At 35.5% G+C, this 15,046-nt stretch overlaps 2 protein-coding genes across 3 annotated transcripts; one reads left to right on the forward strand and one right to left on the reverse strand.

Moving 5' to 3' along the window:
• Positions 1-2,429: 2,429 nt before the first annotated feature.
• On the reverse strand, positions 2,430-6,592 carry LOC122836190 (GTPase IMAP family member 9-like). Its single transcript, XM_044125954.1, has 2 exons — positions 6,475-6,592; positions 2,430-3,767 (listed from the first exon to the last, which is right to left on the reverse strand). Exons 1-2 carry the CDS (start codon positions 6,500-6,502, stop codon positions 2,863-2,865), a joined length of 933 nt encoding a protein of 310 aa, XP_043981889.1. The 5' UTR covers positions 6,503-6,592; the 3' UTR covers positions 2,430-2,862.
• Positions 6,593-8,326: 1,734 nt separating this feature from the next.
• On the forward strand, positions 8,327-12,459 carry LOC122836187 (GTPase IMAP family member 8-like). Of its 2 annotated transcripts, XM_044125952.1 has the most exons (5): positions 8,327-8,475; positions 8,663-8,765; positions 9,064-9,140; positions 10,202-10,888; positions 11,310-12,459. In XM_044125952.1, the coding sequence occupies exons 3-5, from the start codon at positions 9,110-9,112 to the stop codon at positions 12,242-12,244; spliced, it is 1,653 nt and encodes a 550-aa protein (XP_043981887.1). In that variant the 5' UTR covers positions 8,327-8,475; positions 8,663-8,765; positions 9,064-9,109; the 3' UTR covers positions 12,245-12,459. The 2 variants fall into 2 exon arrangements, with proteins under 2 accessions (XP_043981887.1, XP_043981886.1); XM_044125951.1 differs by lacking the exon at positions 8,663-8,765.
• The last annotated feature ends 2,587 nt before the right edge of the window (positions 12,460-15,046 follow it).

Below are 15,046 nucleotides of genomic sequence, written 5' to 3' on the forward strand. Positions count from 1 at the left end.
TCACGCATTTCAGAAACAGTCCTGTTCTTTACCTCTCAAACATTTACCTTCTTCTCAACGTTTTATGAATGTGCTACAGCTTTTTCCGAGACATTAAATTTTGAGTTTTCGTCATCTGTTTTTCCATAATCGTCGCACTTTCTTTGTTTCTTTTTTCACCCGCATGATTGAGTATATTTCTGGTGCAATACCAGTTTCTGCCAGAAGATGACAGTAGCGGCAAATACCAGAGAGGCTAACTTCAAGCCTAGAAGAAGCTCAGTCAGCATCGCTGCGAAACCATTATTTTTTCTAAAGAGAAGCAGATTTTTGTTTTAACTAGTGGGTGAACTCTACAATAAATCAACAATTTAATACAATTTCTGTAGGTGTTTGAGTGGAGAACAGTATTTTATTGACACAGATTTATTTTGAGGAATTCCTGTGTGTGTATTTTATTAGAAGTGACTGTTAACTGCCGCTAGCCTAAATGCTAACTGCCGTTGGTGAAACTGCCTTTAGAGTGCTTTCCGTTACCTTCGAAGAAAAGGTTTGGCGGTTTTTACGGTTATTTATCTCGTAATTTTTGGATAGAGGGCAATTACAATGTATCCTTTGGTTGTTTTTAAAGGTTTTGTCAGCTCCAGTGTCCTGTATTTGACAGTTGTTAACCAGAAAGCGGGTTATGAGAAAGAAAGAAGACATTTGTTCAAAGATCAGTACGTTCTAAGAAAATAACAATAAATTAATAAATTACGATATTAAAGTAACGGAATTATGAGAATAAAATAATAGTATGAGAATAAAGTCGTAGTACTACAAGGCATCCATAATATTACAACATTTTTCTGGTAGCATTGGCACAATTCTTGTAATTGTATTATTTTATTTTAGTAATTTTATCTTTTCTTAGTTTGCCCCTAAATACTCAAAGTACAACTTTGGAAATTTCTTTCTATTAATGTTATGTGAGTTGAGTTCATGATTGTTTGTCTGTGCTAATTAATATGTTTTATTTTTACGTAATATATAACAGACTGTAAAAACAACCGTGCAATTATTAAAATCTAAGTCTACGCTGTATAAAAGCAGTGAAAATAGAAACTGATTTCTATTTTCACAGAATAAAAACAGACACAAATCATCTGCCGTCACATTCACTTGAAACCGGACAGCATAGATTGATAATTGAAATTGCATATGGGGTCCAGCAGCAGAGCAGATGGAAAAGGTAAGAAAAATGGAAACATAATGCCAGTCAGCAGGTTTTTTTTGTTTTTTTTTTTTATACCTGAAACTAGTTGAACTGTTTCTGTTGCACTGAGAGCTGAAGGATGTCTCAAAAGGCTGCAAACAGCGCCACCTTGTGGAGTTATAGAGCTGTTGGATCAGGCTGGCAACACCTGATTTCTCTATTTATTAGCACCAAGTGAACTGACTGCTCAAACAAATGTGCAAGAAAACATGCAGTCATGATGGAGACTTAAATAGAGAGGTATCAGAACCGATCTTTTTCCTTTATTCTTCTCAGCAGACAGTATCTGTATCAACATTGTGACGTTTTTTATTCAGACCTTAATAATTGAGTGTTTGCTGATATTCAGTGCTCTGATGCAGACTCTGATAATCTTCAGACTGTGGAGGAATGTTCTGCAGACGGTCATGTTTCCTCAAGAGACTCTGATGGTCCGTAGACGACCTTTTCTCTGAACATGTTAGAAAACTAAAGCCTCTCTGAATATAGGACTGTTGTAAACAATTATTCTAGTAATCAGCAATCTATCAATTATTCTTTTGACTAATCAAGTAATCAAATTAAAAAATGTATAAATAAAATCTTAGTAAATACTGCCATAACAGCAGTAACAACATTGGATATCAACATCGGCCCAATTCTCATATTTGTGCATCCCTATCAATTAGTTTTCTGTAGTTTAGAAAATTAACCTGTAACAGTAATGACTCACTTTTTCAGTTAACCTGAACAAAAATTATAGAAAAATCAGCAGGCTCAAAATAAAATTACTAAAAAGAAATCTAATTTTCTGTTATGTATTCATACTGAGTCATTTTAATAGGTGAACTCTCACATTGCTCAGCCACTGACAGCTTTTATGTCCATATTTCCTGTTTCTTCACAACAAATTTTGGCGTGCAAAATCCAGTGTTATGACAAAAAACATCCGTTTGTTTTTTGTGTACCGGCCCACTACACACGTACATCACTTTATCATACATACATATCATATCATACATCTCTAAGGCTCCACAAGGTGGCGCTGTTTGGAACCTTTTGAAGCAGATCTTTCAGCTCATGATGTACCAGGGACAGTTCAACTGGTTTCATGTAAAACAGCTGCTGGTTAAAATCACGTTTCCAGTTCCCTGACCTTCTCCATGTAGATCTGTTCTGCTGCTGGACCTGAAACGTCCCATGTTCCAGTTCAGTTATTTACTTCTGTTGTCCAGTTTCATGTGAATGTGACACACATGATGGCAGACAAACTGGTTTGTGAGTAAAAGTGCTTTTATTTTGAAAACCAGAAATCAGAGTTTTTTAGTAATGGCTTTGCTGTGATAATGGTTATCCTCCATTTATACAATGTAGTAATTACACACTTGTTTGTACTGTCTACTATTATGTCCAAAATCAAACATGTTAATTAACATAGACAAATAACAATGAACTTAGCTTACCTTACATTATGTAATCAAACAGTTTATGATTGTAAATATTAATCATTGTTCAACTGATTGACAGTCAATCCATCATCAGTTAAGCCATTAACTAAGTAGATAAATATCTGCTCATACTGGTAAATATTTTTTTATTCATGTAACATCATAGTTTAATAAGCTGCAGCCAAAACATCACACGTATTATCACTGTGTAGAACATCCCATCTTTTGCATTGCTGCTGCAGCTCCAACAATTGCTCCCAGATTAACTCCAACACCAGCTCCAATAGCAATTCCTATTGGTCCTCCCAAAACTCCAATAGCAGCTCCAACTCCTGCTCCAGTAGCAGCTCCTGCAGCAGCAGCCCCCAGAGTAACACGTATAAATGAGTTGTCTTTCTCCGCCTGCCTTCTTGCATCTTCAGGATCAATTTCTGGATTTTCTCTGATTAATTGATCTTCTTCTTCTTGCTTGGCTCTTTGGGCCTCTTTAAACATTTCATTGGTGTAGAACTTTTCTCCATTTCCTTTAACCAGTCTTTTGATCTTCTGCACCAGCCCCCTGACTTGACCAGGATCCTCAACTGTGTTGTCAAAGACATGATATTTATCTTCAAATGTCTGGTGGAAGGCACACTGACTGATGAAATCCCGTAGAGGTCTGTGTCTTAGTAACATTCTTCCTATTGTAATATTTTCCCGTTTTAGCTCGTCTCCATGGGTAAACAGGATCATAGTGTATGTGGCTGCTTCATTGCCAAAGATTTTCTGGATAATTTTTAAGCTTCTTTCTTCTTCTGTGGTGAATCTGGTCGGTTGGAGCACAATCAGGAACACATGAGGACCAGGAGCCGTCAGGCAGATGCCTTTAGCGATTTCTTCCATAATCTCTTTATTACTTTTATTTGTATCAAACAGACCTGGAGTATCAATAACAGCCAGTTTTAAACCATCAAAATCATTGATTTTCTTCTCACAGACCGATGTCACAGAGGAAAAAGAGAGACAAGAATTAAAAAATCTTCCTCCCAACATGGTGTTTCCGGCTGCACTTTTTCCAACTCCAGTTTTCCCCAGAAGAACAATCCTGAGCTCCTTATCCTCTTTAGCTGTTGGAGAATTAGAAGACAACAATAAAGAGAGAGAATTTTAATTCAGACAACTTCAAAGAAACTTAAAATATGTCTAATGATGCCAGTTACAGAATTATGTGTTTCTTTTTGGATGTATAGATTCAGAGGATAATTTAGAAGTTTCAATTTTCAGCTAATAATGTCTACAGAAATATTTTTGTATTAGATTAATAGTTTTATGGACTTAGAACAAGTCCTACAGTTGATCAACCCCTGTATTTTCATATAGATGAGTTGCTATACTTTCAGTAATATTAGTAAGTTTGCACCAAGCTTATCTGAGCTCCTGCAAAAAATAATGTTGACGAAGTTTAAGATTCCTCAAGAAAAGACACTGTGTCTGATTACACTGAAGTGGTTTCCACTCTATCTTACTTTAGATGAGAACTGTAGTTCTGCATGCCTGAAGTTTGCGGCTGTCTGAGTGGAATCATTTCCCAGACGCTTCATCCTACCAGCTGCCGTTTGGCTTCTTCACTCATCAAACCCACAACTCACTGACCCACCAGATGCCTTATTGCTCATAAGAACTGCTTTAATAAGATGTTGGGTCTGGTCAGAGAAAGTTAAATTCATCAATCTAGTTCAGTCAGTCAAGTTTATTTGTATAGCACATTTCAGCAACAAGGCATTTCAAAGTGCTTTCCATAAAAAAAAATACAAAACTACAAAGTCAGAGAAGATTCGGTCAGTAATTACATTTTGTCAAGTGCCATGTTACACATCAGATTGTTGATTAATGTTTAATTTAACATGTTTCAAAAGCAACTCTAAACAGGTGGATATTTAGTCTAGATTTACAGGAACTCGGTGTTACGGCTGTTTTGCAGTTTTCTGGAAGTTTGTTCCAGATTTGTGGTGCATAGAAGCTGAATGCAGCTTCTCCATGTTTGGTTCTAGTTCTGGGGATGCAGATCAGAACCAGAACCATGTTGACAATCATGTCAACATGGTTGAGTATAGGAGGGGATTAACAGCACTTCATGTAATGTAGAGAAGGTCATGCAGTCATTTGGATCAGGGTTTCTGGAACAGAGACGGATCTAAAATACGTTCATTGGTTAGAGCTCTGGTAAATTAACAGCTATGTACTTTTATCACCTGCTCAGACCAAGATGTTCAAACGGTCCCTTTGACTACACACGGTGTCCTGCAGATGTAATATGTGGCTCTGCCTCACCAGACCTGAGTCAAATAATCAGGCAATTAGCACTTTGGAGAACTTGACTGCACTGAGGAGGAAATTCAGCAACGTGATGGAGGTGTGTTTATCCAGGGACACATCTAAAGGACGCAGGACTCGCGACTTGGATTTGAGGATTCCTGCTCTAAAAGATAAGATTTCCATCAATACTTAGCTTTAACATTTTAATATGAGAAAAATAAAAAAAACAGTATTCACTCTGGGCCTTCTACTAACAATTACCCACAAATCATACGTTGTCCTCCTTGTCTCAGGGAAGCCCTGCACAGAGACTTAAACTTTCTTTTAAGTCCATCAGTCTGTCTTGGCTCCGTCTAGACAGGTAGCACATTCTCACGTGACCCAACTAGTCTTAACTGGTTTCTGACTTGTAAAACCTTAAGGACCTTTTCGAAGTGAGTTCAAGCGGAAAAGAGAAAACAACTCCAAATAAGGCAAAGGATTGTTGCAGCTTCCTACAATCTAGAAATTTTGGAAAAGTTCTTAGTATTTGAGTATTGTTATTTCTACACTAAGAAATCAGAGTTCTCTTTACTTAAATTAAAATACTAAAAAAATCTAACACTGCATTTTATTCTTCCAAACTCAGATGCCAAGCAAAAAAGGAGACATACGGAAAAACAAGGCAGTTTACCCAGGCAGGAAGTGGCTAAACCACCGGTGAGAGTACAGGAGGGGATTGAGGTAGAGCCACCAAACTCTTTAGAGAAAAGCAGAACAAGAAGCAGAAATGGAAATGGAGCAGAAGAGGGACAAGCTGAGCACAAATCAGAAAACCTTCACCCTATTTTGTTTTATTTGGCTGAGAAACACAAGATCCTGTTAGTTTTTAGTTTAACTGTGCATGCTGTGTTTTGTCCTGGATTGTTTTGATTTAAAAAAATAAAAAAAATCAAAGTGTACAGTACAGTCCAAAAGTTTGGACACACTTTTAAGTGTGTCCAAACTTTTGGTCTTTACTGTATATTAATTAAAATTTTGCACATTTTAGATGTTTTTTTTTTTGTGTAAAATTTTATCTGGTATCCTTAAATCTTTAAGTATCTGATAATCCTTAAATTCTATTCTCTTAAAATTTATAATGCTTTCCAAGTCAGTGTTGATGTTTTACATCAAATTTAAATTTTGTTATAGGTTGAATATACATACTTTAATAAAATAGAAAATAATTGTTGCCTCTGCAAACAAAGAGAAAACAACTAAATGGAAACTTTTTATTCATTCATTTGTGCAAAAACGAAAGTTTGAAGGGAAGTTATTACTGAAAATTATTAAAGGTTAAATGTTAGAACTAGAAGATATTTTACACTAAAAATGCATGTTGATATTTAATGACACTTAATGAAAGGTATAATATTTTAGATTTCACTATTAAAAACAACTGAAACAACCAACCTGTTAGAGTTTCATTATTAAATTTTTTTCTGATAAGGTTTACCCTCTATAGATAACGAGCTTTTAATCATAAACTCTTCTTACCAGCTGGAGGATAGTTGGTCATTTCCATTGTGTCCCTGCAGGCTGTTGATTTGTGACGATTCAAGGTTGTTGATTTCTTGGCAACAAATGTTTGTATCAGTTCTGTTTCATGTCTGGGTTCTTGGCTCCTCCCTCTGAATCTCTGCCAACGCAGTCAGAACTATGCAGGATGCTTTCAAATAAAAACCATGAAGGAATGTAATAAACTAAATGTTTTTGAGAAACACAGCACACATACAATATTTCTCTACATGTATCTATTAGTTATGGCTGTGAGGTGGGTTGTTTGGGAAGCAACTGTTCTAGAGCAATTTTCACTAAATCAGTTCAGCTGTAGAAATTTATAAAAAAAATCAAACCAGATGTTCAAACGTTATTTGCTTTGTACAGAGAGTCTGGACATTGGGCCTCTGGAGAAATAATTGTTAGCTAGAGGTGTGGACTCTGTTGAAGTTTTAAACTTTACCCAGTTGCTAACATTTAGCCAGGATGTATATAACGTGTGAGTTCCACGCTATGAAGCTTTCCAGAAATTTCCTGCATTGTAAACAACCATCCTCCTCTGCGAAGAGAGAACTGCTGAAACAAACTAGATGGTTGTTGCTGTTAATTAAATATTGGAAGTGTGACCAACAAACTGAACGACTCCCATGGATAGACCTCACTTCCTCCATTGCCACTGCAGCAGAGGAAGTAACTGAATAATAACTCAAGTTTTTGTGTTTGGACCCAAAGAGGACTGATCTGATCAGCACACAGGTTCAGAGATCAGGCCTGAAATCTGGGAGTAGTGATGAACTCTGACCTGAACTGTCAGAGTTCAGGTCAAAGTTCGATGGCAATGCAAAAGGAAAGTGACGGTTTACAGGTTAAGACACTAAAACCATAGCAACAGTTACCAGACTAAAAACTATAAGAACCAATCAGAAAAAACAGGAGCCACAAAAGTTTTGATAAAGAAGAATAAAACTCAGGATGAAATAAAATAAAATGTATTATTTAAACTCACTGTAAAGTCATCAAAAATGTTTCTCAGATTTCTAAAATATAAAAAAACAGTCAGGTGACACTGATGACAGCACATACCTGGAGAACCGGTTCAGTCGGTTCAGTCTGTTGAAGCTCATGTTTTTCATTGCAGACCTCATCTTAACGAACCAGATGAATTTTTGAACGTGTTGAAGGAGATTGTAACCTGGAGTTTTCTGGATCTACAGCTTCAATGGATTTATTATCAAAATACGCTGTTTGTGGTGAGTAAATAAAGCTTTTATTTTTGGTTTGGTTTTTTAAACTTTAAACTGAACAAGAGTACAAGAACCTGGCAGTTACACCAGAAAATGTCACTTTGAATGGTTTTGTTGCTTAAATAAAATCAATGCTGATTTCAGTTTAACATTTACTTAGTTAGTTTTTTATCATTCATATGTGTTAAATCTAATATCATGGATGTATAAAAACTTGTAAGAAAAAATAAATGCAATTTTTTCTTCAAATATTTTTTCAAATAAAATATTTAAAGTTAAGATTTTTTTTATTTTTTAAGTTATTTTTTATTGTTTTTATCAGTCATCATGAGTGATAAATCTAAGATCACAGATAATAAAAACTCTAAGAAAAATAAATATTAAACTGAAATATCCATTTATTGAAATAACTGTCTTAAAAGTTAAGTTTATTTGTATAGAAAATATTAGCAGCAAGAAAATTCTATCAGCTTATGATAAAAATGCTGTTACACGTTCAGTGTCCAGCAGGTGGCGGTATTCAGCTATAAACTCCTGGCGATCCGCCATTACAGAAAAGAAGAAGCAGGATTTTTTTTTTTTTTTTCACACAAGTTTCGCTTTCGCTTACGTCATCAAACCGCCTCCTTTTTCACAAAGTTGTTTTCATTTTCTCGGATTAAATCTCAGCGACAGCTCGTCTTTTCGTTAGAAAATAAGTTCATTTATTTATCAACAGTGTTGTGTTGCAGACCGTTAAGGCACAAATGATAAAGTATGTTACATTATTTATTGTTTTTGTCTCCCGTCTAGTATGAACGTTATTAGACTAAAAGCAGTGTGCTAACGCCAGTGGTTAATGTTTAGAGATTGCTGCATTAATGAACAGTTTTATAAGTGTTAACATATTTTAATGCTTTGTCTGAAGTAGATCTTTGTTTTCCTGCCTTGTTTGACACCAGGTTTCAGTTTCATAAGTGGCATTTAAAATCTGCATGAACGTCAATGTGATACTCGAGTTTTCAGGTTCAGATCAGTATCATCTACAAGCCAACAAAGCAAAAGGTAATGGCAGCTTCCAGGTTCAGACATCACTAAAACAACAGTTACCAGAACTAAACGTTATAAGAACCAATCAGGAAAATCAGGAACCACAAAAGTTTTGATACGCTGTTTAGTAAAGAAGAAGAAAGCCCAAGATGAAATAAAATTTAATTCAATTCAATTTATCATTTGAACTCACTGTATGGTCATCAAAAATAGATCTCAGATTAATCAAATATAAAAAACAGCCAGGTGACACTGATGAGAGCACAAACAGAGAACCGGTTCAGTCTGTTGAAGCTCATGTTTTTCATTGCAGGCCTCATCAGAAGAAACCAGGTGTGTTTTCTGGATCTACAGCTTCAATGGATTTATCACCAACATTCGCTGTTTGTGGTAAGTAAATAAAGATTTATTTTTTGTTTGGTTTTTCAACATGAAACTGAACAAGAGTACAAGAACCTGGCAGTTACACCAGAAAATGTCACTTTGAATTGTTTTGTTGCTTAAAAATAAAAAATGCTGATTTCAGCTTAGCATTTACTTAGTTAGTTTATTATCATTAAAATGTGTTAAATCTAATATCACAGATGTATAAAAACTCTTAAGAAAAAATAAATGCAATTTCTTTCTTCAAATATTATTTCTTCACATAAAAAATTAAAAGTTAAGTTTATTTGTATTTCAGCTATAAGAAAATTCAAATTGCTTTTCATTATAAAAAACCCCCCCAAACATAAAATCATCTGACATTGGAAAAATAAAGAGAAGTTCTAAAAAGATGTAATCCAGACTAGAAATAGTCAGAGTTCTGGTTATTATTAATTCAAGGCAACCAACTGGGTGTTCAGTTTTTATTTATGGTGTTTTCACACCAGGAACGTCTTCTGGTCTGGACCGAAAACAGACTTTAGGATTTGGTTTGGTGCATGGCTTTTTACCTGGACCAATAAACTATTCAAATCAACAAAAGAATAATCTCAAGATATGAAAATAAAGATTTTGAAATCACTTAATCAAAGACAAGGATATAAATTAATGTCTGGACTTAACCAAAGTACAGAGTTAGATCTAACAGAAAAAGGATGAACGTATAAAAAGTTAACAATTGGAGGGTTTTAGGTATTTGTTGTATGTTAAATCTTAACTTGTGTATTAGCTGAAGTTCTTAGTACTTATTTGCTGTGTTTGTGTCGGTTTGCTGATCCGGACCAAAGTGTACAACAGTGTTGATTTCTTTAGAAAATGTTGGTTCAAAACTGAAATAGATTTTCTTACATGAGGATGATTGGCAAAGTATAAAAGAAAAAGCATTTTGCTACACGTCTTTTTTATTGTTTCTACAACTATCTATCTAATTTTCTTTTAGATTCATAAATCTAACCATAAAATATTCTTTTGTAAGTGACATCTATCTGAATAAAAAATGCTCAGGTTGTTGTTTTCTAATTCTCCAGCAGCTGAAAAGGAGCCAGACCTCAGGATCATTCTTCTTGGAAGAACTGGAGTTGGAAAAAGTGCAGCAGCAAAAACCATATTAGGGAACAAATCTCATCCTTGGCTTTCCTCAGCGACATTGTTCTGTGCGAAGAAAACCAGTATTTATCCTGGTCTAAATCTGACTGTTATTGATACTCCAGGTCTGTTCAGGACGATAAAAAGTAATAAAGATATGGTGATGGAGATCGCGAAGAGCATTTGCATGTCGGCTCCTGGTCCTCATGTGTTCCTGATTGTGCTCCAAACAACCAGATTCACACCAGAAGATGAAAAAACTGTAGAAATAATTAAGAAAACATTTGGAAAAGAAGCAGCCAGATACACCATGGTACTGTTTACCCATGGAGACGAGCTGAGAGAAGCAAACATCAACATAGAAGACATGTTAGAAAAACTCCAACCTCTGAAACGCTTCATCAGTCAGTGCTCCATCCTGGAGAAATTTGAAGATAAATATCATGTTTTTGACAACAATGTTGAGGATCCTGATCAAGTCAGTGAACTGCTGGAGAAGATCCAAAGAATGGTTGAGCAAAATGGAGGAAGTTTCTACAGAAATGAAATGTTCAGAGAGGCACAGAGAACAAGGCTCACAGGAAATCTGGGCTTTTTTCCTGAGCGTGCAGAAAAAGCTGCTCCTCAAGGTAAGGCTGGGCGATATGGGCCAAAATCAATATTATTATAATATTCTGATCAGTTTGTTTACGTAATGATAGGTGGAAGTTAATCCTAACCTCCTCCACCCGCTGCACCCCTGGAAATAAAGCATGTGATGGGCCAACACAAACTCTTCACAGCCACTTATATTGGTGGTATAATTTACGCAATTATTTTTATTACCACTTTAATTAATAATAAAGTGGCAATAAATCAGCAAAGATTATAAAATATGTTTTTTGTCAAATTATGTAATTCGGTGATCTACCTCATTTTTTTCACCAAATCAATAAATCTGAGAAACACGTCATTCTGTATTTTACTTCATCAAACCCATTTTCAGTTTCTACTTCTGTCTGGAAAAAGAAATTGATTTCAGTTTGTTGTTGTTTTCTGATTCTCCAACAGCTAAAAAAGATCCAGACCGCAGGATTGTTCTCCTTGGAAGAACTGGAGTTGGAAAAAGTGCAGCAGGAAACACCATTTTAGGAGGAGGATTGTTTCAGTCTAGAGTCTCTCTCTCCTCTGTGACATCGGTCTGTCAGAGGGAAAGCAATTCTTTCTGTGGCTTAAATCTGGAAGTTGTTGACACTCCAGATCTGTTTGGATCAAACCTGGAGTACCTGGTCTGCCCCAAACAGATCGCTAGATGCATCAGCATGGCGGCTCCTGGTCCTCATGTCTTCCTGATTGTTCTCCAACCGACCAGATTCACAGCAGAAGAAAGAAAAACTGTGGAAATAATCCAGAGTTTGTTTGGAGAAGAAGCAGCCAGATACACCATGGTCCTGTTTACCTATGGAGACGTGCTGAAAAAGAAAAACATAACAATGGAAAACCTGTTAGAAAAACACCAACCTCTAAAACGCTTCATCAGTCAGTGCTCCGTCTTGGAGAAATTTGAAGAAAAATATCACGTTTTTGACAACGAAGCTGCAGGAAGAACTCAAGTCAGCGAACTGCTAAACAAGATCAACAAAATGGTTGAGCAAAATGGAGGAAGTTACTACAGCAACGAGACGTTCAGAGAGGCACAGAGAGCCAAGCAGCAAGAAATGGACCGACTGCGCAGAGAAAATCCAAAGACATTTTTTAAAGATGGAAGAAAACAGGCAGAGAAAGAGAACTCCTTTATCCGTGCTGCTATGGATGCTGCAGCAGATGGAGCTGCTGCAGGTGGAGCTGCTGCACGTGGAGCTGCTGCAGGTGGAGCTGCTGCAGGTGGAGCTGCTGCAGGTGGAGCTGCTGCAGGTGGAGCTGCTGCAGGTGGAGCTGCTGCAGGTGGAGCTACAAACATCTCCAACATGTTAGAGTTGGTAGGAGGGCAGCTGCTGCTAGAGTGAGATGCACCGATCCGATATTAATACCCGTATCAGTTATTGGTAATTGATGGTGATGCACCAACTTACAGAAGTATTTTGTTTTATGTTATGTTTATTAGATATTTTTAATATTTATATGGGAAAAGGGACAACAACAGGACAAAATATATACAGCACAGATATAGAAAACAAAACATAAATTACTGTAATTACTGGAATAAAGTAACCCATGTAAATATAATATGGGTCATTTTTGCACCAACAATGTGAATGTCAGAGCTGTTACAGTACAAAGGCTTCAACGTGTGTTTAAAGTGAAAGATGCAGTTTAGAGATATTCATCACCCCGATTCACATTTATGGCTTTTAATTTTGAGATAATCCAGAACTCGCTCCCATGTTTTAAATGCATTTTCCATTCAGATCATTCCTCAGTGTTTCTAATACAATAACTTCACAAATTAACTTTGGACCGAAGGGGTGTTGAAACCAACTCCTCTGATCATTATGGACTTTCTAGTCGACATCAGTAGGATTTGGACAGTTACAGTCTCTTTGTCAGTATCTAGGTGAAAAGTTTTTATTATTATTTATGTTAAAGCAATGCGAAGCACATGTGCATTTGTACCAGCCATAATCAGAGTTTGAAATTAATTTAGATATTATGAAACGTTGAATTTGACTTTATTTTGAAAAACCAACACCGCCGGTGTGTTTCTCTGCATGACAGCAGCTCCTGCCATCTTGAAAAGCTGCAGAGGGAAAACCTTCAGCTGATCATCATACTGGGCTTTATTTACTTATTCACATGCTTTTATTTTGGTTTTAGACAATAAGTTGAGTTTGAATCAGTCTGGGTTTGTACTGCTGCGTCTTTATTTTCAGAGGTACCCAAATATTTTACTCAAGTACTTCATTTACTTCAACAATTATTTAAGTAAGAGTAATGAAAGTATTTGGTAAAAAGTTTGCTGAAGTGTTGAGTAACTTAACAAATTATCAGTCATTTAATATTTTTAAAAAATGACATTATCAGATGTACCAAATTTTTAAATTTAGTGGAAATTTTGATGTTTTCAGCATAAAAATGACAATAATTCATATAAGTAACAAAAAATAATAAAATCTTGTAAATTAAAATGGAGTTTCTTTCAATAAAAAACGTCTTAATCTGCAGGTGTGTCTGGTGAATTTTTGGTTAAAACATGTTTGTTTTTCATTCAGTTTTTAGAAAATCCAGAAATTTTGCTCAAGTAAGAAAAGAGATACTTCATAATGAAATTACTCAGGTTAAACTAAAATGTACAGTGTAATAAAAAGATTCCTAAAAGTAATTTTTTCCCAAAAATGTTACTCAAGTAAATGTAAATGAGCAAATATAATAGTTTTTACCCAACTCTGTTTATTTTGCATTTTATTTAATGTTCCTAATTCCACTTTATCAACTGTTTCTTGCAGTTTATTTTTGCATGTTTGACCAAAGTCTACATATTGATTTTGTCAGTGTTTGTTTCTTTATTATTTATGAATAAACTGTTTTCTACAAATTGTCTGTTATCCTCCTAATTACACCATAACAAATTAAGGTTTTTATATTTTTACATGTTTGACCAAACTTGTGAAGCTGTTTGTCTATTTAAGTGTTGCAGAATTATCAAGTAATTCAGCACATTTATGTTTGTGTTTTAAAAAAAGTTTTAAATCAGTTCAGTTCTGTTTTTCTGTATCAGATCGGTATTGACTGATACCAAACCTCAGATTTCTGTATCGGTATCAGAAGTGAGATGTGTGCATCCCTAGAAACGGTTTTATTTGCTGTTGGAGGTGCTGTAACAGAGAAAGAGAATGGTGATGTGTTCAACACATTCTCAATCCCAACTCGTCACATATTGACGATTTGGGAAGGATGCATGTTTTACATGGATTATTCACGCGAAGGGTTCTCGCAAACACTGCCGAACCTTCAAAAACCCACGAATAGTTAGGTTTAGGGAAAAAATTACGGTAAGGCATAAGGTAAAACCCCGCGCCTCAATATGTGACGAGGACGGAAGTCCCATGCGTCAACATATGACGAGTTGGGAGTGAGACAGTGATGATGTTTCTGATGTTTTGGCTGCAGCTTATTGAACTCTAATTTTTATGAATAACATGTTGGGCAAAATGCTGAATCCCACATTAACAATCTGAATATTAGTGCATAGAAGTCGGAAAATCTGAAGATGACTGGACTGTGGTTAAACTTTAAACTTGACCTTGAAAGTTTAAAATGAAGTGAAAACTTCATGTTTTGAGAGCTGTTTACTCACTTATTGGGGAACTAAGCGAGTAAACAAATATTTATGCATTTTAACCATGCCTAAACTGTCTTTTATATAAAAGGAGAGGATGTTAAGCTGAAACTTGTTTTCTTGTTTTCTATTAGTTTATGTTGCTGATAGAACAGAACTTTGTGTGGAAGGAAGTGAGAAGTGCGTATGTGATGAAGAAGAATATATAAAAGCACATATGTACTGTGTAAACTCGCTCTCATTCTCTGTGAGTCTTCAGGATGCTGCTTTAGCTTCTTGAATAAAATTATAATGATGAAATGCAAAACTGATTCTGTGTTGTTAATTGAAATTGTGTCTTTTTGAATAGGAAAATACTCATAACAACTTGCAGTGTACAGAAGCCTCTTCTTCTGAAATTTTATAACCTAATATAAGTCTTTAAAATGTTCAAAGAAAACTTGTTACACACTTAAAGTTTTAGAATATTTGGAGAGGTTGTAACCGAATCTCAGAAATATTTGCACATCATGTATGAAGTCAAGTTTTGTGT

Source organism: Gambusia affinis, linkage group LG08 (genome assembly GCF_019740435.1).
Source record: "Gambusia affinis linkage group LG08, SWU_Gaff_1.0, whole genome shotgun sequence".
In the NCBI taxonomy this organism is placed as follows: domain Eukaryota; kingdom Metazoa; phylum Chordata; class Actinopteri; order Cyprinodontiformes; family Poeciliidae; genus Gambusia; species Gambusia affinis.